Source organism: Chiloscyllium punctatum, chromosome 5 (assembly GCF_047496795.1).
Source record: "Chiloscyllium punctatum isolate Juve2018m chromosome 5, sChiPun1.3, whole genome shotgun sequence".
Lineage (NCBI taxonomy): Eukaryota > Metazoa > Chordata > Chondrichthyes > Orectolobiformes > Hemiscylliidae > Chiloscyllium > Chiloscyllium punctatum.
The window spans coordinates 11104992-11129507 of NC_092743.1; the positions used below are offsets into that span (position 1 = coordinate 11104992).

The following is a 24516-nucleotide window of genomic DNA, read 5'->3' on the forward strand; positions in this document are numbered from 1 at the left end:
GGTTTTTTTCACTTTTCAGTTTAGTGAGATATGTTGCACATAATTTATACTGTTCTAAAAAATGGAAATTCTACAAATTCTGTTCACATTTTGAATACTTGGGAAGAAAAAGTATAACCATTAGTATTTCATAGTCCAGCTTTTACATTTATCTTCCTGAGCCTAAATATTCCTTATTTTATAACTTATCAGGTAGGGGAAAGATTTCTTCCTCAGAAATTTGAAATGACTTTCTTAGGATGGACCTATTCATTAATTTTGTGATTCTCATGATTTTACAAATTATTCCTGTTCTATGTGAAAGCAAACAATACTTCAGTTGTGCCTGTCATGTTGTGTTACAGTAGCTGGAACCAGTTAAGAGGAGTTTGCTCGAATTTATGAAATATCTGGGACTGTAGAATGTGTCTGTGCAGTTGTTAAAGCAGGGATCTAATTTTTGAAATCAGATTATCCCCCTCAATGTTATTTTGATTATAGTGCATAATATATTTTTGATGAAGGAATGGAATTTTAAATGAAGTTTAGAGTATTTCTAAAACTCTATTTGAAATTAAATTAACTTCCTATTAAAACTGAAATGTATGATTAAGCCACCAGCTAGTAGAAATAATTCAAACTGTATTGTGTAAAAAGAAAGTTATGAACATGATATATTGAGGATTTACAAGTTCTGATGTAATCCTAATTAAAACGAAACGATTCTATTTCAGGAATGTGCAATAACTCTTAATATTTAGCACATGAATGTGTTCAATATTGATGGAGGAATATGTTGCTACCAAACTGAAATCAGATCCTTGAAACAGAAAGGACGTTACCATGGAAAAATGAAGTAACACTCATTGCAGCTGTGATGCATTAATGAATAGGATATTTTTTTAAAAGATCATTTGTGTTTGGTGTGGCTCGAAGGGACTGAAACAGATGGTTTCCATGAACAGAATCTGACCCTCAGCATGAGCACTGTTACTGGCATATTACTTCATTCTCTTTCCCTTGATGAACAGTGTGTTGAATTATAACATGATTTACAGTTATAGGTTTGATTTTCTATTTACATTTGAACTCCTGATTTTATATTTCGTGAACTGTTTAACTTACTGACATTGAATCGGCAACCAGAATCTATTTGTGAACAGGAAAAGAGTGATAAATTGATTTGAAATTGAACTTCACAAAGTTCCAGTTACCTTGTGAACAAGCCTGCTGGTGAAGATATTTCTCCTATTTCTATAACAGCACAACTCTATCAGTTTAACTTTTAGTAGAAATAAGGGATAATTTAGTGATTCTATTTAAGAGTTTGATTTTAGACCTTTTAATTTTGATTTTAATCCTTTTCTGGTGGCATGAAGAAAATAATGCTGATTGAGCAAGAATTCCTACTCACTCATGGCTAATCCATTTCTTTATCTACCTGCCTAGGTTCCATTATCCTTTTTGCCTGAATGTGCTGTGAAGTGAAATAAAGTTTGCTATGGTTTTATTTATGTCAATACCATTGCCATTATTTTGGACATCACTGCATGATTGCACCGTATGAAAGTGACATCTACTTTCTGGGTACATTCTTTTAGCTTGATACATGTACACCACTAAGCAATACATCGTCCACACTTGGAATTGTATCGTCATTTCTTCTCTGACCAAGGACACTGGAAGGAATGCAGCATTTCAAGAAGGATTCTCATCACCACCATCTCCGGAAATTACACATGGGCAATAAATGCTCGTCTATCCAGCAATGCCACATCCTGTGAACAAATTTTTTTAAAACAAAAGAAAATATCAACAATAACAGGTTTAATGTCAATCAACATTCCTAGGTATTTGTTAGAGGCACAGGCAGAGACAAATGGACACAGAAGTTGGGAGGTCATGTTGCGGCTGTACAGGACATTGATTAGGCCACTGTTGGAATATTGCGTGCAATTCTGGTCTCCTTCCTATCGGAAAGATGTTTTGAAACTTGAAAGAATTCAGAAAAGATTTACAAGGATGTTGCCAGGGTTGGAGGATCTGAGCTACAGGGAGAGGCTGAACACGCTGGGGCTGTTTTTCCTGGAGCGTTGGAGGCTGAGGGGTGACCTTATAGGGGTTTATAAAATCATGAGGGGCATGGATAGGATAAATAGACAAAGTCTTTTCTCTGGGGTAAGTGAGTCCAGAATTAGAGGGGAAAGATATAAGAGACCTAAGGGGCAACTTTTTCACACAGAGGCTGGTGCGTGTATGGAATGAGCTGCCAGAGGAAGTGGTGGAGGTTGGTACAATTGCGACATTTAAGAGGCATTCGGATGGGTATATGAATAGGAAGAGTTTGGAGGGATATGGGCCGGGTGCTGGCAGGTGGGACTAGATTGGGTTGGAATATCTGGTCGGCATGGACATGTTGGACTGAAGAGTCTGTTTCCATGCTGTACTTCTCTATGACACTACAGGGGATATTAGTAACAGACCAAAAAGCTTTGGGGTGATTCTAATCCGACTGTACCGTTTGATGAAGAGTCACTGTTAACTCCATTTCCTTCCCACAGATGCTGCAAGACCTGCTGAGTTTCACCAGCAATTTCTGGTTTTGTTCCTATTCTACCTTTACCCTTCTTCTCTACCTCCAAAGGCGGTATAATTGAATATATGTAAGGCAGAGATAGGTACGTTCTTGTTAGGCAAGGGACTTGAAAATTATTGGTGGCAGATGGGAATACAAACAGATCAACCATGATCTTATTGAATGGTAGAGCAGGGCCAAATACCCTACTCTTGCACCTTGCTTGTATAAGTGTAAGAAAGTTAATTGGGTGAATTAAAGCAACAGCTTGGGCGAATGTTTATACCATTATCTCAATGTATTCGAAGAAACAGTGAGACCGAGTATCCAAATTCTGGCACACTTAGAACTGAGCCAGTTTCTGAACTGGCCTGATTTGTTCCATCCCTTGATCATGGACAGTCTTTCCTAGTAGGAAGCCGTGAAATTTTATTTTTGCTGAACCAGTCTCCTCCTCTTTAATTTCCAGGCTTAAGAATGTGGACTCTAAATGTATTATTCAGTGGTGAGAATGATTTCAAGAATGTGACTTGTGTACAGCTCATATATAGCCATCTTCAGTTGCTTCTTAAATGAACTTCCTTCATGAAGTCAGAGATACACCTTGGCTCCTTAGAGCTCCTTAGAACCTTCCGAACTGATGGCCACTATCGTTCGGAAGGACAAGGGCAATAGATACACGGGAACGTCACCACCTGCAAATCCTTCTCTAAGCCACATATCATCCTGACTTGAAACTACGTCATTGTTCTTTCATTGTTACTGAGTTTAAAATCCTGGAACATTCTAATAGCATCGTATGCACACCAGACAGAATGCAGTGGTTCAAGCAGTTGGATCACCACCAGCTTTGCAAGGGCATTGAAGAATCGGTACTAAATGCTGGCCTTGTCAGCAAAGCTTACATCACTTATCATAAAATCCATAGAGTATTACAGTCCCACCTCTGGGCCAGTCATAAAGCACTGATCTAATCCTGTTTCACAGCATTTGATTCATAGCCTTGCATGCTATGGGATTTCAAATGTTCATCTGAATACTTATTAATATGTTGTGATGTTTCCTGCCTCTACCACCCTTTGAGGCAGTGACGTTCAGATGCTCATAATTTCTCCTTAAATCCCTTCTAAATCCCCTGTCCCTTACCTAAAATCTATGCAGATGCGAAATTAACATTTTCTACAATGGAAACCGTTTATTTCCATCAACCTTATCTATGCCTCTCATAATTTTGTGGGCCTCAATCAGATCTCCTCCCCTTGACCCTGTCCTATGAAGACTGTCCTATTAGCTGTCATGGTGAATGGCAATGGTAACATTCTGATGAGTCTCCTGTGCACTCTTTCCAGTACAGTTTGTGTGGCAACTGGAACTGCACACAGTACTTCAGCTGTTGGCAACATTCTATGCAGCTCCAACATAACTTTTCAACTCTTGTGTTCTGTGCCTTGGTTTAATGTGCCTTCTTAACCACCCTATCCCCTATTCTGTTATCCTCAAGGACCTCAGGACATGTACACCAAGGTCGTGCTGATCTTCAGTGCTACCCAGCGTTCTACCATTCATTATGCACTCCCTTGCCTTGTTAGTCCTCCCAACATGCACCACTTCAAAGATTTGCCCAAGTCTAAAGTGTGTATGAATTAAAAATTAATGATTGAAGGAAATACTCATTTTTAAGTCTGCGTTTGAGGAACTATTCAAGATGTTATCCATCCTGCACATGTTTCCAGGAAGTTCAGAAAGATTCCTTTTAAAATGACAAGGAGTTTTGAAAGGAGGAAATGATGGGGGAAGAGAAATTAAATGGAGGAAATTTGCTATCCTTAGTTTTTCTTAATAATATAAGATTTTTGGTTATTAAGGCGAGTGTGACATTTCAACACAGTTAGAATTATGCAAAAGAAATTGAAGAATTTTCCCTGGACCGTCGGAGGCTGAGAGATGATCTTATAGCAGTTTCCAAAATTATGAGGGGCATGGATAGGATAAATATACAAAGTCTTTTCCCTGGGTTCAGGTAGTCCAGAAGTGGAGGGAATAGGTTTAGGGTGAGAAGGGAAATATATAAAAGGGACCTAAGGGGCAACTTTTTCACACACAGTGTGGTACGTGTATGGAATGAGCTGCCAGAGGAAATGGTGGAGGCTGGTACAATTCCAACATTTAAGAGGCATTTGGATGGGTATGTGAATAGGAAAGGTTTGGAGGGATTTGGGCCGGGTGCTGGCAGGTGGTACTAGATTGGTTTGGGATATCTGGTTGGCATGGACGGTTGGACCGTAGGGTCTGTTTCCATACTGTACATCTCTATGCCTCTATGACTCTTCTGATAGTGCCATGCTTCCTCAGCACTACAGTGGAGTATTGACCTAGATTATGTGCCCAAACCTTGAGAATGGGATTTGATTCTGGATCCAACTGGAAAAATCCAAAATCTTTGTTTGGGAAGTAATCTGTTCACTGTGACAGTAATCTAAATAGTGAGACTCTGAAGCAGGTTCCGCCAGTGTTAAAAACATGGTCGAACTAGATGTGAGTTTTGATAGTGAACAACTGTGTTTCTGACTTCATATTACCTCATCTGGTGCCAGAGCAACACCATCCAAGATTACTGAAGAAATTGTCATGTTTCTTCCAAGAGTACAATTTCTTAGGGATCTAAATAGTGCATTCTTCATGTAGAAACTTTGAATGAGTATTTCTTGCAACCATTTGTAATCATCCAATATTTAAAATCAAATGCAATTGAATTGCAAAAAGTTTTATTTCCTTTAGTTCTGGTCCACTGTAAAAGTATGTTTTAGTGTTTGGGCAGCAATAGGTATTGAAAAGATTTAAGCAACTAGTAGTGCATTGCCATCCTGGATACTATTGAGTGGTCAGTTTGTTTATATCTGGAATTTCTGGCTAGCAAGCCGGAAATTCCTGACAATGCAACCCCCTTAAATGTATTCAGCTGCACTCTGAATCACAGAATCTTCATTTGCTGAATGACTTAGTGTGTGATAATGCTGAAAGCTTTGATTATGCGCCAGTCTGGTTTGCAGATCGTAAATGTTCCTTTTTTAAGCTATTATTGGGACAGTGTTGCTTAAACAAACTGACAAGAATTCATTATTGAAAAATAGAAGTTGAATTAAAAAAATAAATAGATTGTTAATTTAAAAGACTTTGATTGTTTCTGGTATAATGCTATTTAAGGCATATGCAGAGCTTAATTATTCCTTTGATCAGTCGTTTATTGATCCAAGGTTGTTTGTTTTGGATTTAAAACTCTCTTGTAATGTCGCAGATGTTTAAATTTCAGCAGATTTGCAACAATAAAGCTAGTTGCTATACTGATGTGCTGTATTTCATCAAATGTCCCCAAACAGTGTCTTTTTTTTTGAAAAAGTGGTACTAAAGGTCATGCAGCTCATGGCTATGGTAAGCACATGTTAACAGTTTGTGTTTGAGATCTGTGTAATCCTTTAGTTGTCAACGCATCTGCTGCATAAACAATTTATAGTTAATCATCCATCCAGTATCTCTTTTGTTGATTAATAACATTCTTTTTCCAGAATGAGCAAGGCATGGCATAATGATTCTGAAACACCATTCCCTTGACAGAGCAGGTTCCTGTTCCATCTCTCAGTATTTATGGAAAGAGTATTTCAGCTCTGCATGTTGCCATTGCAGCTGCAATTTATTACAGTCAGCCATCAGCTTGTTTTTGTCCTCATTTGAAATTGTGTTATGTTACCATTTTACAGGAACCAACTAATGGAAAACATAAAAGTAATTTTTATGGAAGGCAGCCGAACCTTGTCCATCAGCTACCTGCTTTCCACATGCCATCCAAATAATCTTACGCAACACAATGTATGTGGCTTCAGAGTTGCAATAAACTCCCAGGAGCTGCTACTTGTCCTGCAGAGCACCTTCGAGTGAACCCTTCAGATATTTAAAAGAGGAAATTTAAGCTTTCAATGATACACAGTAGGTGTTTCCATGATTAGACTGAAACCTGAAGAGGGGGTGAAATAGTATTATATCTGCAGGCATATAAAATGACAAATGTAAAACTTAATCCTACCATCTTGTAAAAGAACTCTAGGTCTCATGCAAGTGCAAAGTCAACAATGTAGACAAAAAATTCTTAACTTCTAACAAAATCCACCTTCATCTCAATTTGGTGTCCACAAGTACTCTCTGGACTCACTGCTTAAAATGAGAAAGAACAATTAGCTGTTGCAATTTTGCCAGTTGTATTACATTTCTGCCTTCCAAGAATAGTCTTGTTTCCTGTGCTTGGTTTTCAATCCAAGTCTGTGGCTGAACTTGCTTTTAAAATGGCAACAGGTACCAGATTGGAGTCAGAAGTTGGAATGGAAAGTTAGGTAAGTATGAACAGTAGCAGAGCAAGGCAGTGGTTGGTGTGCATGGTTTGCTTGGTCGGTTATTGACAGAAATTGTGCTTTCAGGACAGATGCCAAGATAAAGGAGTAAGGGGTGCATTATCAAGGTCCGTCACTGAATGTGTTGCGGCTTGTTGGGGCTGATGCCGACACCACATACAACAATTTGGTCCCTTTCCAGTGGGCCTAATGTCCTTTGAAATATTTTTCTGTACTCCTTGACACTGTGTGGTATCCTTTAGTTTGTGGAAAGGAGATCTGCTTTGGAGTCAATTATTTGGCAATCAGAGCAGACGAGGTGTTATCATGGTTGTGAAGCTGGAGGGATTGGCTTCAGGGAGAATGCTGGTGGTTGTTTGCTTCTATCCCAACTTTTAAATCCTCCCATGGAGGATTCAGTGAAGGTAATGCACTGAATGTGAAGGGACAATGGTTAGATTCTCTGTTGTTGGAGATGGTCATTGCCTGGTGCTTGTGTGGCACAGTTGTTAATTGTCACTTGTCACCTCAGATTTGGATATTGTCCAGGTTTTGCTGAGTTTAGATATGGACTGCTTCGGTGTTTGTGGAGTTGAATGGTGCTGAAAATTATGCACACATCAACAAGCATCCTCAGTTTCAGCTCGATGGAGAAAAGATCACCGATTGAGCAACCAAAAATATTTCAATCTAGGGCACTATTCTGAGGAACTCCCATGGAGTGTCTTGGTCCTGAGATAACTGACCTCCAATAATCACAGCCATTTTCCTGTGTGCAAAGTATGACTCTAACCAGTGGAGTGGTTGTGCCTGATTCACATTGACTCCACTTTTATCATGGGTTCTTGATGGCACACTAAGTTAAATGGTCTTGATGTCAAGGGCAGTTACTTTCGCCTCCCCTCTGGAATTCAGCCCTTTGGTCCATGTTTGAACCAAGACTGTAATGATGTCAGGAGCTGAGTGGCCCTGACAGAACCCAAACTGGATGTCGCTGAGCAGGTGCTGCCTGATAGCACTGTTGATGACACCTTCCATCACTTTACTCATGATTGAGAGGAGACTGATGTGGCAGTAATTGGCCAGGTTGGATTTCCCCTGCTTTTTCTATACAGGACATACCTCGGCAATTTTCCACTTTGTCGGGTAGATGCCAGTGTTGTGCTGTCATGGAACAGCTTGGCTAGGGGCACAACAAATTTTGGAGCATAAATCTTCAGTGTATTTGCCAGAATGTTTTCTTGGCCCATAGCCTTTACAGTATTCAGTAGCACCAGCCTTTTCTTGGTATCATATGAATTGAATTGGTTGAAGACTAGCACCTGCAATATTGGGGAGCTCTGGAGGAGGCCATTAATCATACACCTGCTTTGTAAATGGGACTTGAGGCGTGCATTTTAACAAAGGTTTGGCTCACCCAGATGACAGCAACAGGCTCACTTTCTTCAGCTTTTAGTTAGTGTAGTCTTGGTGGAAGGACATACTATGGGCAGGACCACAGTCAGTCCACCTCACCTGTGAATACCAGTTCCAGCTGGAAATTACTCCTTGGCTGAGTCCCAAAACTCACCATCTACAAGACTGAAGTCAGGAATGTGGGTGGAATAATTTCTACTGTCTTGCATGAGTGCAGTTCCGACAACACTCATGAAGATCAGTATCGTCCATGATGAAAGCATCCTACCTGTTGGCACTCCACCCATCACTTCCATCAGATTAGATTAAAGTCATAACTACAGTTCATTTTAACTACACTACTTAAAAGCAATTAGTCTTTTAGTTTTTGATAGATTTGTATTCAATAGTGACCTTCAAAAAATAATTGAATAAATAATTGATGGGGAGAAAAGCATAAAAACCTCATAAGTAATTTATACTTTACACTTGTAAGAAGTAACAGCACTATCTGGCATCAATAAACAGATTAAGTCTTCTGCTGCCCAGCTATTCTTGATATTTATTGAAAGTTTGTTCAAATTATTGTGTAGGTCTAATAAATAAATGAGCAGGTTGGTGTAGCTATTGAGAATTCACTTGGAAGGAAAGGGAAGGGAGAGAATGCATGAGAGGAATGGATTGATTGGTCATCATCTCATCCAAAACTACTTTGTCTCTTCACACATTCAGGCAGTCAGACTTTATAAACATATAAATGAATGCAACTTAAGCAGTTTTAATTTCTGACTTTGAAGGAAGAAGAGGAGTTGCATTTGCAGATGTTTTTTCATAATCTCATGATATATCATAGTCAGCGTTTAATGTGAAGTAAATGACAGCCAATTTGTACACAGCAAGAACCCACAGTGACCAGATAATCTGCTTTACTGTTGTTACTTGAGATATAAATATTAGCCCAGGCATGAGACAGAACCTTCTTGCACTTCTTTTGAATAGTGTTACTAGATATCTTACAAACAGAGCAACTGGAGCCTCTGTTGTCTTCAACGCTTCCGAATTATTAAATTGGTATGAGTTGTCAGTGCAGCATAATAATTTGCAGAGACATGCAAAAGAGTGGAGTGAGACTAACTGGAATGCTCTGGGGAAGTTTCAGTTGGCCAAATGTCATCCTTCTGTTCTGTTTATTGTGCTCCTCATCTTTTCTGTTCTCCTTTATAATGATTTTCCTTCACGCTTTCCATTTCTTGGTTTCTTGCCTGTCTCCTAACTCCTTGCTTCCAATAAATGTTTTTGATATGCATTATACCCTGCTTGCCTCTCACTCATTGTGTTTTCTCTCACTCCTGCTGACTTTTTATCTGTTGTGCCTTGCCATTTCCCCCTTTTCTGCTCACCTGTTAGACAACTGGAAACCAGCCCAAAGCTCCAAACTTGTGATAACCATTCAGTAGTTTGTGTGGCTTCTCAAGTGTGTTGTATGCTTTAGTAAAATTGGGACTGATCTTCTACCTCAATTTCCCACCCTTTTACCATATCCCTTAATTCCCTTAGCATCCAAAAAAACTGTTCTTCTCATTTTTGGGTAGACTCCAACACTTGACCATCCAAAGCTATCTGGGGTTGAGAATTCCAAACATGGGTGATACAGGTATTCTTCTTGACTTGGAAACTATTCTGCAGAGACTGTACAAACCACTTATTCACATTGATCTTGAATTTGATATGTAAAAGGATTAGTAATTTTGAGATTTGAGATTGACTGCTCTTACCGAACATTATTGTTGAAAGAGACATTGTTATGTAGTTTCTCATTTTTGTTCTGCAGAACATTACAATATCATTTTTAGTACATATGAGTGGAAGTCAATAGTGACTCATAAAATTCAACTAAAAGCAGTGCTTATTTGATTTATGATGGCACTTCTATATTTTTCACTTTCAGCTGGAAGTTCAGTCATGTTGTGTATTCTTTCCAAATGAGAGCCTGCCATCTCCAAGTACCATCGTGGCAGGTGACATCCCAGGGACGGTGAGGAATTGGTACCATACTGAAGCGAATATGCCTGGGACTTTGGTCATCTGCTTACCTCAGATAAAAGTGATCAGTGCGGGCCACAAATACATGGAACCACTGCAGGAGATTCCTTTTGTTATTTCACGGCCTATTCTGGACGAAGGTAGGTTCTATCTGCTGTTTGGGTTTAGATTTGTCTGCTCAGTTTCTTGACTTGAACCTCTTTCAGCCCTTGGCACAGTGTCGACAAAGTTTCAAGGATCACACCAAATTGTATTAATTTACTCTTTATTACTTTAAAGTAAAAATGTTCTTTATTCTGCAATTCCTTTCATTAATTCCACATACTAAAGTTATTGGCTTAACTTACTACTGGTTGCTACTGAGGATTTGAGCAGGTTCATAGCTCCTTGAAAGTGGAATCACAGGTAAATAGGATAGTGAAGATGGTGTTTGGTATGCTTTCCTTTATTGGTCAGAATACTGAGTACAGAAGTTGGGAGGTCATGTTGCAGCTGTGCCGTACATTGGTTAGGCCGCTGTTGGAATATTCCGTGCAGTTTTGGTCTCCTTCCTATCACAAAGATGTTGTGAAACTTGAAAGGGTTCAGAAAAGATTTACAAGAATGTTGCCAGGGTTGGAGGATTTGAGCTATAGGGAGATGCAGAACAGGCTGGGGTTGTTTTCCCTGGAGCGTTGGAGGCTGAGGTTTGACCTTATAGAGGTTTACAAAATTATGAGGGGCATGGAAAGGATAAATAGACAAAGTCTTTTCCCTGGCGTTGGGGAGTCCAGACTAGAGGGCATAGGTTCAGGGTGAGAGGGGAAAGATACAAAAGAGACCTAAGGGGCAACTTTTTCACACAGAGGGTGGTGCGAGTATGGAATGAGCTGCCAGAGGAAGTGGTGGAGACTGGTACAATTGCAACATTTAAAAGGCATTTGAATGTGTATATGAAAAGGAAGGGTTTGGAGGGATATGGGCCGGGTGCTAGCAGTGGGACTAGATTGGGTTGGGATATCTGGTTGGCATGGATGGATTGGACCAAAGGGTCTGTTTCCATGCTGTACATCTCTATGACTCTATGTTGAAATGTTGTTTCCACATGACCCTTTGTTTTTGATTTCCTTTCATCAAAATAACACTAATGAATCTGAAGGGAAATTCTGGAGAATTTTCTTAACCTAGAGCTTGGTTAAAGATTGGAACCTGCTATCACTTGGAGTAGTTGAGGAATCCTAGCTGAAGCTGCATAAATATGAGAGAAAGGAATCGGACGATATTCTTGATAAGCTTACCCGAAGTGAGTGGGAAGTTTTTATGAGGTACAAACAACAGCATGAACCATTTAGACAACAAAGCAGTAAATTCAATGAGATCAAAATTTTATAGATTAACAAAATAGATTAGGGAGATAGTGGAATAGTGGTAATCTTTTGCGACTAGTAATCTAGAGGTTGAGGCACACTGGGGGTATGTGTTGTAATGGCAACTGATAAAACTTAAGTTCACACAAGTAACCTCCAAACCCAAGACCACTACCACCTCGAAGGACAAGGGGTTCACATCCATGGGAATGCCACCACCTGCAATTTCTCTCAAGCTACACGCCTTCCTTATTTTGCATTATATTGCACTTCTGTATTGCTGGGTCAAAATCCCGAAAATCCCTAATGGTAGTGTGAATCAACCTACCCCAATGGACTGCAGTCTTTCAAGAAAGCAGCTCGCAATCACCTTTTCGAGGTCAGCTAGGGAATGTCAATTAATGCTGGCCTAACCAGTGATGTCTAATGAGTTTTAAAAATTAACGTTCAAGTGAAAATTTAACTGTTAAGTCTATCACAAGTCTAATTTTAGATTAAGAGTAAGCTTCTTTTTAAACAGAAGAAGTGAGGTGAGGTGGTTGAATGAAGGGTGCTACCCTAAAGAGTGCTAACTTAAATGCTGTGAAGTGAAAATGAAGAGACCTGGGTGTATGTGCATAAGCCACTAAAGGTGGCAGACAGGTGAAGTGAACAGTTAAATTATACAATATCGTAGATTGTATTCAAAAGGACATAGAATGCAGGAGCAAGGATGTTCGCTGAACTTGTAGAAGAGACCAGTTAGATTATTGCATACTTTCCTGGGCCGCTATAGGAAAGATGTGAATCATTTGGAGACAACTTTATGAGAATGGTTCCATCGATGAAAACTTTCACATAGATTGCAGAAGACAGGCATGTTTTGATTGGAGAGAAGATGGCTTAGAGGAGATTTGATAGATATTTTAAAAACCATGTAGGCTTGAACATACTGCATAGGGAAAAGGTGTTTTCTCATGTAAAAGGATTGGGAACAAAGGACACATATAATGTAATTTGCGAGGAAAGAAGCATTATGTGAGAGATTTTTTCACATAGCAAGTAGTTGGGTTCTGGAATGCACTGGAAGTTTGGTGGAGGCTATTTCAATTGAGGCATCCAAGAGGGTATGAGGTAATTGCTTGAATAAAAGCAGTATTCAGGGTTAAATGGAAAAGGTAGGAGAATAACACTGAGTTATGATGCTCATTTGGAGTACTGGTGCAGACACAATAGGATGGGGCTGCATCTGCAATGTAACAATTCTGTGTCTATTTCTGTGTAAATCACCAAATAAATATTTGACATTTTGATGAAAATTATTCATATTTGATACAAGGAAGGCAGAGACATATGTTGTACAGTCAATAAAGGTTTTATTGACTGATTTCAGTTTGGGTGCTTTACGTGAGTGGAGGTTGCAAATGGCAATGAAAGAAAGGGGAAGCAGTAAAAAAATTAATAAAAGGCGATTTGCAATACTGACCTAAGGTGGTTAAAGGGAGTTGAGATCAGCCATGATTTGAATGAAAAGTGGACTATGCTCAAGGGGCTGAATGAGTCTTGGTCCTAAGTGAATGAAAGTTAGGGCTAGTACTTAACAATATAAGGCACCTTTTAGTGAGAGAAGTTGCATTCTTACAATGGCATGCAACTTGTCTGCTCAGCAAGGGAACAAGTGAAACTGGAGTGTCGTTCTTTCAAGGAGAAAATTGTTCCTAGATATTTTAACACAATTAATTTTGTATTTTTTATATTTTCTTATTTTTCTTTTTGTCTTTTTCCTGTGATTTATTTCAACTTTTCTTTCTCTTTCTGCTCTAAGTAGGAATGTAGGAGGTTGAGAGGCGACTTGATAGAAGGTTAGTAAATTATGAGCGGTATAGACAGTGTTAATGGTAGTTGTCTTTTCCCTAGGATGGTGGATTTTGAGACTAGGGGGCACTTTTTAAGGTGAGAGGAGGGAAATTTTAAAAAGACGTGAGGGGCAAATTGTTTTACACAGAGGATGGTTCACATGTGGAATGAACTTCTTGAGTGGTGGATGTGGGTACAATTACAATGTTTAAAAGACATTTTGGTAAGTATATGAATGGGAAAGGTTTGGAAGGATATGGTGAGGAGCTGGGAGGTGGGAATAGTTTAGTTTGGGATTATGTTCAGCATGGACTGGTTGGACTGAAGGGTCTGTTTCTGTGCTGTATGATTCTATATTGATCACATTTGTTTCTGCATTTTTTTCTGTTTCTTTTAGTTTCCTTAAGTATCAGTAGTTAATGAGATAGACTGTTGGTCCCATTGTTCACTAAAACGTCAGTTGAATTGTTCCCCTCGCCTCCCGATTGCCAACTTCCAACAATTTGTGAGCAAAATATTTTCAATCTGAAGAGTGAGCAAAACAGCCTAGATGTTGAGTCACAATGCAAGATGCCTCACTATCGTAGAATCCTTGCATCAATATGTTTCAGTTAGGTCAAGATGCACATGGTTAATGTGACCAATTTCAAGTCCAGCACTGAGAGTTTGAGAACTTGCAGGTAAGTGATATGATTGCCAAAACTGAATTTGCTGTTCATATCTGAGCTATCCACTTAGAACTGAGGAGAAGCAGATGTTTTACCTTTTGGCACAGGTTTTATTCAGAAGAATGTGCTCGAGAATGATTGTAAGCGAGCTATGTTTTAGTAGTGATCTATTGGTAGAACAAATAAGCAGTTTACAATTTTATATCGTAGAAAACACAGCTCTGTTCATGATATTTTCCTCTCAAATGGCTTGCTTCGCTTGAAGACATTTACTGTCAACTTTACACACTGTCCAAGTGCTGGCTTAATCATGCTAACTGATGGCAAACCTCAAGGTACAGGAATGTCTTAATAAAATAAATAACATTTTTTGTAGATGGGTATCCGAATCAGAAATAGCACATTAATCACATCTAGAAAGTCCATTCCAATAATGATCCAAGCTACCTTTGCTCTGAGTGTGCTATTGCCAGTAAGTGTCTGTTTTCATATTACATAAATAAAAGTTCGGCTGCAGTGAGTCACGGCCTATAACATCATTTCAGGGTCTGATAAGTTTCATGAACCATTCACACTCTGCTTTGTGGTTAATGACATCAGCAGAGTCCCTCAATTGTTTTGTCAGTTACAATATGTTAGATGCTCTTTCATAACATTGATCATGGAGACAAAGTAAATATACATATGTTTCTTACCTTCACTCTGACTTTCTGCCTGATTCGCATGTTTTGATTGCTAATATTGTACTTGGATTATCTTTGTCACTTTTTAGATTAGTTGTCATTCTTCTGCTGCCTCACATATTTTCTAATTGCATTTTCCGTATCTCTCTATGTCTTTCTTTTTCGTTTCTTCTCTTCTGCTGTTTATTGAATAGAAATATAGAGTTGCTCCCTTTTAAATTAATTTGCATGGAGACTTGTGGATGTCAGAGCAGTTAGTAGGCAGGAAGAGAATGGAAAGAGTGCTAGTACATGTTTTTGGGAAGCGTGACACAGATAATGCTTTATCTGACAACCGAGGTCACAGGCTGAGGCATCCCAGGAACTGATCCAAAAATGGCTTTGTAGATATTCTAGTTTGTTTGACTTGACAAAGCAGTGTAACTGTGGCTGGCTGATTGTGTGCCTCTAAAGGTAAGCAGCTTTTTTTTCAAGAATGTGGATCAGGACTCAGTGATGCCATTGGGACTTATTTGCATTTTAACTTGTTGATGACAGCAAGGAGACTTGTTTGGGCTTTCTTGCTTGGTAAAGTTGATCAGAAAGTGGACTGACAAAAACAAAAGATAAAGTTGTTCAATCAGCTTTTCACGGATCAAAGCACGATGTGTTCCTTTTGGGCATCACGAGGAAATTTGAGAACTTCCAAGCCCTGACCGATCTCCGCTTCTCTCTCTCCCTCCCTCTCTCTCTCGCTCGCTCTTTCTCACGCACAAACATATTTTGACATTGAATTATGCAATCAATTTCAAACTCGCAAGTTGTCTCAGCAAATTCCAAGTTTGTCACTGTTCAAGACCCACAGACTGTAATGTAAATAAACAAGAATGGCATTTACGACCCTCCTTTCACAACTGAAGGAAGCGTCAATGTGCTTTGAGTGCATCTTATTAGGTTGAAAACACCACAACACCATCTTCCACCATAGAGTCATAGAATCATAGAGATGTCTAGCACAGAAACAAACTCTGCGGTTCAACTCATCTATGCCAACCAGATATCCCAACCCAATCTAGTCCCATTTGCCAGCACTTGGCCCATATCCCTCCAAGCCCTTCCCATTCATATACCCATCCAGATGCCCTAGAGTCCAGAACTAGAGGGCATAGGTTTAGGGTGAGAGGGGAAAGATATAAAAGAGACCTATGGGGCAACATTTTCATGCAGAGGGCAGTATGTGTATGGAATGAGCTGCCAGAGGACATGGTCTGGAGGCTGGTACAATCGCAACATTTAAGAGGCATTTGGATGTGTATATGAATAGGAAGGGTTTGGAGGGATATGGGCCGGTGGTGGTAGGTGGGACTAGATTGGGTTGAGCTATCTGATCGGCATGGACAAGTTGGATCGAAGGGTCTGTTTCCATGCTGTACATTTCTAAGACTCTATGTCTCTAATCCTCTTTGTTACTTTTTCAAAAAACTCAATTAAGTTTGTGAGTCATGATTTCCCGTGCACAAAGCCATGTTGACTATCCCTAATCAATCCTTGCCTTTCCAAATACGTGTAAATCCTGTCCCTCAGGCTCCCATCTAACAACTTGCCCACCTTCATCAGGCTCACTGGTCTATAGTTGCCTGGTTCACCCTTAGCACCTTTCTTAAATAATACCACGTTAGCCAACCTCCAGTCTTCTGGCACCTCACCTGTGACTATTGATGATACAAATGTCTCAGCAAGGGGCCCAGCAATCACTTCCCTAGCTTCCCACATTGTTATAGAGTACACCTGATCAGCTTCTGAGGACTTATTAACCTTTCTGCTTTTCAAGACATCCAGCACTTCCTCCTCTGTTATATGGACATTTTTTCAAGAAGTCACCATCTATTTCCCCACATTCTATATATTCCATGTCCTTCTCCACAGTAAAAACTGATGCAAAATACTCGTTTAGTATCTCCCGCATCCATTGCGGCTCCACACAAAGACTGCCTAGCTGATCTTTGAGGGGCCCTATTCTTTCTCTCGTTATTCTTTTGTCTTAATGTAATTGTAAAAACCCTTTGGATTCTCCTGAACCGTATTTGCTAAAGCTATCTCATGTCCCTTTCTTGCCCTCCAGATTCCCCTCTTAAGTATACTCCTACTGCCTTTATTCTCTTCTAAGGATTCACTCGATGTATCCTGTCTACACCTGATATATGCTTCCTTCTTTTTCTTAACCAAGCCCTCAATTTCTCTGGTCATCGGGCATTCCCTGCACTTACCAGCCTTTCCTTTCACCCTGACAGGAATATACTGTTTCTGGACTCTCATTATCTAATTTCTGAAGCGTTCCCATTTTCCAACTGTCCCTTTACCTGCAAACATTTGCCCCCAATCAGCTTTTGAAAGTTCTTGCCTCATACCATGAAAATTGACCTTTCTCCAATTTAGAACTTCAACTTTTAGATCTGGTCTATCCTTTTCCATCATGATTTTAAAACGAATAGAATTATGGTCACTGGCCCCAAAGTGCTCCCCCACTGACACCTCAGTCACCTCCCTTGCCATATTTCGCAAGAGTAGGTCAGGTTTTGCACCTTCTCTCGTAGGTATACCCACACACTGTATCAGAAAATTTTCTTGTACATACTTATGAAATTCCTCTCCATCTTAACCTTTAACACTATGGCAGTCCCAGTCTATGTTTGGAAAGTTAAAAACCCCTACCATGACTACCCTATTATTCTTACAGATAACTGAAATATCCTTACAAGTTTGTTTCTCAATTTCATGCCGACAATTAGGGGGTCTATGATACAATCACAATAAGGTGATCATTCCTTTCTTATTTTTCAGTTCCACCCAAATAACTTCCCTGGATATACTTCTGAGAATATCCTCCCTAAGTACAGCTGTAGTGCTATTCCTTATCAAAAATGCCACTCCCCCTCATCTCTTGCCTCCCTTTCTATTCTTCCTGTAGCATTTGTATCCTGGAACATTCAGCTGCCAGTCCTGTCCATCCCTGAACCACATTTCTGTAATTGCTTTGATATCCCAGTCCTATGTTCCTGACCATACCCTCAGTTCATCTGCCTTCCCTGTTCGGCCTCTTGTGTTAAAATAAATGCAGTTTAATATATCAGTCCTACCTTGTTCTCCGCTTTGTCCCTGCCTGCCCTGACTTTTTACTCACTTCTTTTCTAAACTGTATCGGTCTCAGATTGACCTCTTTCCTCAGTGTCTCACTGGGTCGCAACCCCCCCCCCCCCCCCCACCCCACTTACGAGTTTATATACTCCCAAGCAGCTCCAGCAAATCTCCCTGCCAATATATTAGTCCCCATCCAATTCAGGTGCAGTCCATCCTTCTTGTACAGGTCACTTCTACCTCCAAAGAGATTCCAGTGATTCAAAAAAGTGAATTCTTCTCCCATACTCCAGCTCTTCAGCCACGCATTCATCTGCTCTATCCTCCTCATCTTATCCTCACCAGCTCGGGAGTGATCCAGATATTACCCTTGAGGACCTCCTTTTTTAATTCCTGCCTAACTTTCTGTATTCTTCCTTCAGAATGTCATCCTTTTCCCTTCCTATGTTGTTGGTACCAATATGTACAACGACTTCCTGTTGGGCCCTCTCCCCTTTGAGAGCATTCTGCATCCTATCTGAGACATCTTTAATCCTGGCACCAGGGAAGCAACACGCTATTCGGATTTTTCACTGCTGGCTGCAGAAACGTCTTTCTGTGCCCCTGACTAGAGAAGCAATTGATTGCTTAGAACCCAATGTACCCTTCATTACATTAGAACCAGGCATTCATTCTTTGCAGTTTTTGTCACATGGGCAAAGTACCAGCTAATGTCTGACACAGCGGTGAAAATAATAATTTGTTTCTGCTCTGTGTTTTTGAAGAGATGTTTACTAGTATGTTAAGTCAACTCCCTATATTCTGATTTTTAATATCCATCCAAGTCACTGGGATGGTTGGATGATTTGCATCCAAGTGATCTCTTACTCGTTCACTTTTGTTTCAGTCTTGATTACAAATTCTGTTCTGGTCTCAGATCCAGATCTTTCTGATCCAGATGTTAGAGTGGTACCAACTTTGTCAAGTTGACATTTTGTCATCAGTTGTGATTGGTTGTCATAATATCTTAGCATCACTGTAATCTCTATTTCTGATTCATGTCCAAATTTAATAGTTGTAAGCCCTTTAGTTTGGGTCTTTTATCTGCAAATGGAAGATTTTTCTTTTCTCACCCTGGTGAAATTTTGCAAAATGTGCCCTTCTTTAAGATTTATTTTCTAATACATGAGTATGTGCTAGATCAAATCAACTTGCTGTGACAAGTGGAATAATGTACTCACGTTGAACAAAATTCCTAATGTCAATAGGCAGTAGAGCCGCAAATTACCTGTCACTTGTGGTTAGACTTAAACTAAAAAATTATTTTATGCTTGTCAAGTAACCCGTATATAATAGCTATCCACTTCTTGTACTTTTACACCATGTGCTGTAGGTTCTCTGCAAAAAATATGGTTCCTGTATATAAATGTGGTTTTATTTAGAAGACCTTGGTTCCTACGTTTACTATTATAAATTTGAAATGTGGCGATTGTTTAAATTAGCTTAATTGACACTGTAATTTTGCTTATCTCAATTTGTCATTTATGATGTAAACTAAAAATGTATTCTTTAAGAAATTTTGACTCCGAAGTATAAGAGTGTCAATCAGCAACAATGTAACAATCATCTCACACAGATCAGGTTTATTTTCTATTTGTAATTAACAAATGTGCAACGTTTTTTGAAGTGTTCTGCTTCAGACTTTTCATCATATTTTTAGCATTTTCTGACCTTTGTGATGTATTAACAGTGAACAATAAATCTGCAGTGAAACATCTTTACTGTGCCTTACCAACAGTTTAAAAGCAAGTAAGTTGTTTAGTTTTCTGTCTGAGAATGTTTTAAATAGGCTGCAACCTGATTGCTTGTTTGAGTTAGAGTAGATTGAAGCTATAGATGAGATTAACTTTATGGATTTAAAGGCTCCATTCCATTTCGCGAAGGGGAGATAAGCAGGAGGAGTGCTGTACCAGTGAATTTCAAATATTATTTTTGGAAGTAAGCGTTGTAGGCATTGAACATAATCCAGAATTAATTTTTATATACTGAGCACAGACAGAAAGCAAAGCAGTTTATGTTAAACAAAGACGAAAAGCTATAACAACATTTTAGATTTGGACAAGGAGCAAGCCACATTTCAACTGCACAGTAGTTGTTTTCACTAAGACTTGTGGAAAAGTTACATTAGGAAAGGAATTCGTGCACAGCTCTTAAAATTATAAATAATATTGGAATATTTTGTTAAAATATCATCAGCAAAGGTCAATATAATGTAGCTTGGTAACCTTTTAATTAGATGGCGTCTCAAAAAATGAGGGACGTAATTGAGGACTTATTTTAGATGAAGTCCTCTCTGTGTACAGTCCTGTTACGGCAATCTCTGTTCCATAGATTCATGGGATTTAACTGTGCCAGTGTAGTTTAGCAAATGATGTCAGTTTTCCGCTGAATTGTTGGGTAGAACACCTTGCCCAATTGAGCAAGAACAGGAAAACACTATTGGGAAATAATTTCTATAAAGTAATGGTGTGGGAAGTGTCCTTTGGCTGTGTGAGCAGATCTGCTGCAATTCTTAGAATGTTTATTATCAACTTGTTCAGAGATGCAATTGCTTTGTTGCAGTTGTTAGCTTTAAGCTAAAATAATCTACACCTGAACTGATGGCTGCCTTACATGTTGGGGGAAGAAAACCTGACTCGATAGGCATGTGTGTGCTAAAATATTACGAAGGTTATATGTTGTACTTTGGAAATAATTGTGAACCGTTCTTCATTTTAGTCAAGCAGTGGGCATGTTAATTTATGCTATTAGTCATCAGAACACTTATCAGATCAGCTTATTATCTTCTATAAGACATGGAGTTATTTGGAGTCATGGAGTGGAACAGCATGGAAACAGACTGTCTGGTCCAACTCGTCCATGCCAACTATGTTCCCAAACTATATCCCACTTGCTTGCAATTGGCCCATATCCCTCCAAACTTTTTCTATTCCTGTAATTATCCAAATATCTTTTAAATGTTGTAACTGTACCTGCATTCTCCACTTCCTTTGTGTGTTCATTCCACACACAAACCACTCTGTGTAAAAAAATATGTTGCCCTTCATGTCCTCCTTAAAACTTTCTCGTCTCAATTTAAAGGTATGCCCCTAGTTATGAACTTCCCCACCGTTGGGAAAACACCCTTGCTATTCACCTAATCCATGTCCCTTATGATTTTATAAACCTCTATAAGGTCACCCCTCAACCTCCTACACTCCAGTGACAAAGGTCCCAGCCCTGTCCAGCCCTTTTTTTTATGTAACCCAAATTCTCTAATCCTGGCAACATCCTGGTAAATCGTTTCTGAACCCTCTCTAAGTTAATAAAATCTTTACTATAACAGAGCGATCAGAAATGCATGCAAAACTCCAAAAGAGGCCTCAGCAACATTCCGTACAGCCTCAACATGACATTCCAATTCCTATACTCAAAGATCTGAGCAATGAAGACAAGCATGCTAAATGCCTTCTATCTGTGACACAAATTTCAAGGAATTACGTACCTGAATGCCTCGTTCTCTCTGTTTTACAACACCACCCAAGGCCCTATCATTAATTGGACAAGTCCTGCTGTTGTTTGTTTACCAAAATACAATGTCTCACATTTATCTGAATTAAATTCTGTCTGCCACTCCTCAGCCCATTGATCCAATTGATCAAGTTCTCTTTATGATCTTAGAAAACCTTTTTCATTGTCCACTATACTCCATTTTGGTGTCATCCATAAACTTACTAACTGCGACTCCTATATTCTCATCCAAATCGTTCATGTAAATGACAAACAGAAGTGGACTCAGTGCTGATCCCTGTGGAAACTGCAGTTCACAAACCTTCAGTCTGAAAAACAACCTTCCTCCATCACCACCTGTCTCCTATCATCAAGCCAATTTTGTATTCAATTGGCAAGCTTACCCTGAATCTTATGTGATCTAACTTTATGAATTAGTCTGCCACGTGGAACAGTGTCAAAGGCTTACCCTGTAAACGATGCCTACTGCTCTGCCCTTATCAATTGTTTTGGTTACTTTCTCAAAAAACTCAGTCAAGTTTGTGAGACATGATTTCCCTTGCATAAAATCATGCTAATGATCTATAATCACATATTGCCTCTCCAAATGCATAGAAATCCTATCTTTTAGAATCACCTCTTTCCCACCGTCAATGTCAGGTTCACAGGTCTATAGTTCCCAGGATTCTCCTTATAGCTTTTCTTAAATAAAGACACAGCATTAGCCACCCTCCAGTCCTCGTGCGCCTCACCTTGGTTATAGATGATATAAATATTTCTGCTAAGGCCCCCACAATTTCTTCCCTAATTTTCCACAACAATCTGATACTCTTGATCAGGTCCTGAAGATTTATCCAGATTTATGTTTTCTAAGAATTCCAGCATTTCCTCTTCTGTAATGTGAATTGTTTTCAAAACATCAGTGTTTATTTCCCTGAGTTCTCTAGCCTCCATTTCTTTCTCCCCAGTAAAAACTGATGCAGAATATTGGTTTGGTATCTCTCCCATCCCCTAGCGTTCAACACACAGATGACCTCATTGATCTTTAACGGGTCTTATTCTCTCTTCACTTACTGTTTTGCTCTTAATGTACTTGTAGAATCTCTTTGGGTTATCCTTCACCTTATCTGCCAAGGCTATCTCATATCCCTTCTTTGCCCTCATTTCCCTCTTAAGAATGAATTTATCTACATTCTTTGTGCACTTCAAGAGATTCATTTGATTCCTGTTGTCTGTATCTAATGTATGACTATTACTTTGATGAAGGGCTTTTGCCCGAAACGTTGATTTCGCTGCTCGTTGGATGCTGCCTGAACTGCTGTGCTCTTCCAGCACCACTAATCCAGTATTACTTAATCTTGACTAGAACCTCAATATTTTATTCATCTATTGTACCCTACTCTTACCAACCTTATCCTTCACTCTAACAGAGACATCATGCCTCTGAACTCTCAATATTACATTTTTCAAAGTCTCCCACTTTTCCGTCATCCCCTTACCTGCAGACATTCTACTCCAATCAACTTTTGAAAATTCTTGTCTCATATCATTAAGATTTGCCTGACTCCAATTTAGAATATTAATTGTTTTAAAACTAATAGAATTATGATCACTAGTCCCAAAGTGTTCACCTGCTAACACTTGAGTCACTTGCCCTGCCGTACTTCTCAAGATAAGATCATGTCTTGTTCCTTCTTAAGTAGGAACATTGACATATTGGTAAAGAAATTTTTCTTGATCATATTTAACAAAGTCCTCACCATCCAAGCTTTTAACACTATGGTAGTCCTAGCCAATGGAAAATTAAAATCCCATGCTATTACAACCCGACTTGTTAGCAATCTGGAACACATTTAATCCAGTCAAATTAATAGAGATCATTAGTACACAATGCACTAGAATCTGTGACTTCTAGAATATAACATTGGCTGTTTTTTTTATCTTTGAAATCATGGGAAATATTTCTGCTATTCGCAGATATGTAGAACAAATGCATAGCACCTTCTTCAAATGTACATTATTAGTGTACAAGTGTATAAATTGTCACTCTATTGAACGATCAGTGATTTTAATTGTCCATAAATGTGTCCTGGTATTTTATCAAAACCACTGTAAATATGGACTGCTTTATGCAGTTGACAATTGACTTCAGTGCTTTTGATGCTGACATCAGTGCTTTTAATATTAACTTCAACAAATTCTACTGGTTGCATTATTGACTGATAAAAGAATTAGGTTCCCAAGAAGCATCATATTGGAATCAAAATGCTGCATTCTAAACATGGAGAACTCTGTGGGCAGCTGGAGAGGTGATTCCTGGTCCCATTGTTGAGATATTTGTATCATTGATAACCACAGCTGAGATGCCAGAAGACTGAAGGTTTGCTAACATGATGCCACTACTTAAAAAAGGTGGTGAGGAAAAGCCAGGAAACTATAGACCAGTGAACCCCATATCAGTGGTGGGCAAGTTATTGGAGGAAATCCTGAGGGACAGGATTTACATGTATTTGGAAGGGCAAAGACTGAATAGGGATAGTCAACATGGCTTTATATGTGTGAAATCATGACTTACTAACTCGATTGAGGTTTTTGAAGAAGTAATGAGGAGGATTGCTAAGGGCAGAATGGTGGATGTGATGCATATGGACTTCAGTAAGGTGTTCGAAACAGTAGGAAGGTTCGATCACATGGAATATAGAGAGAACTAGTGATTTGGATACAGAACTGGATCGAAGGTAGAAGACAGAGTGGTGGTGGAAGGTTACTTTTCAGACTGGCGGCCTGTGACGAGCGGTGTGCCACAAGGATTGGTGCTGGGTCCACTGCTTTTTGTTATTTATAAATTATTGGATGTGAACGTCGGAAGTTTGGTTAGTAAGTTTGCAGGTGACATCAAAATTGGAGGTGTAGTGGACAGCAGAATGATCAGAATGGCCTGTTGGCCAAGGAGTGGCAAATGGAGTTTAA

General features: G+C 39.3%; 1 protein-coding gene across 5 annotated transcripts in view; it reads left to right on the forward strand.

Moving 5' to 3' along the window:
* The window catches only part of LOC140476882 (intermembrane lipid transfer protein VPS13B-like), a 957534-nt gene that overhangs the window by 540630 nt on the left and 392388 nt on the right, over positions 1-24516 (forward strand). For all 5 annotated transcript variants that reach the window (XR_011960620.1, XM_072569770.1, XM_072569768.1 and 2 more), the window contains exon 23: positions 10277-10511. Coding sequence is in view for 4 of the 5 variants with exons in the window: in XM_072569770.1 (XP_072425871.1) it covers positions 10277-10511 (235 nt within the window). In the remaining variant the exon portion in view is untranslated. The remainder of the gene's footprint in view (positions 1-10276; positions 10512-24516) is intronic.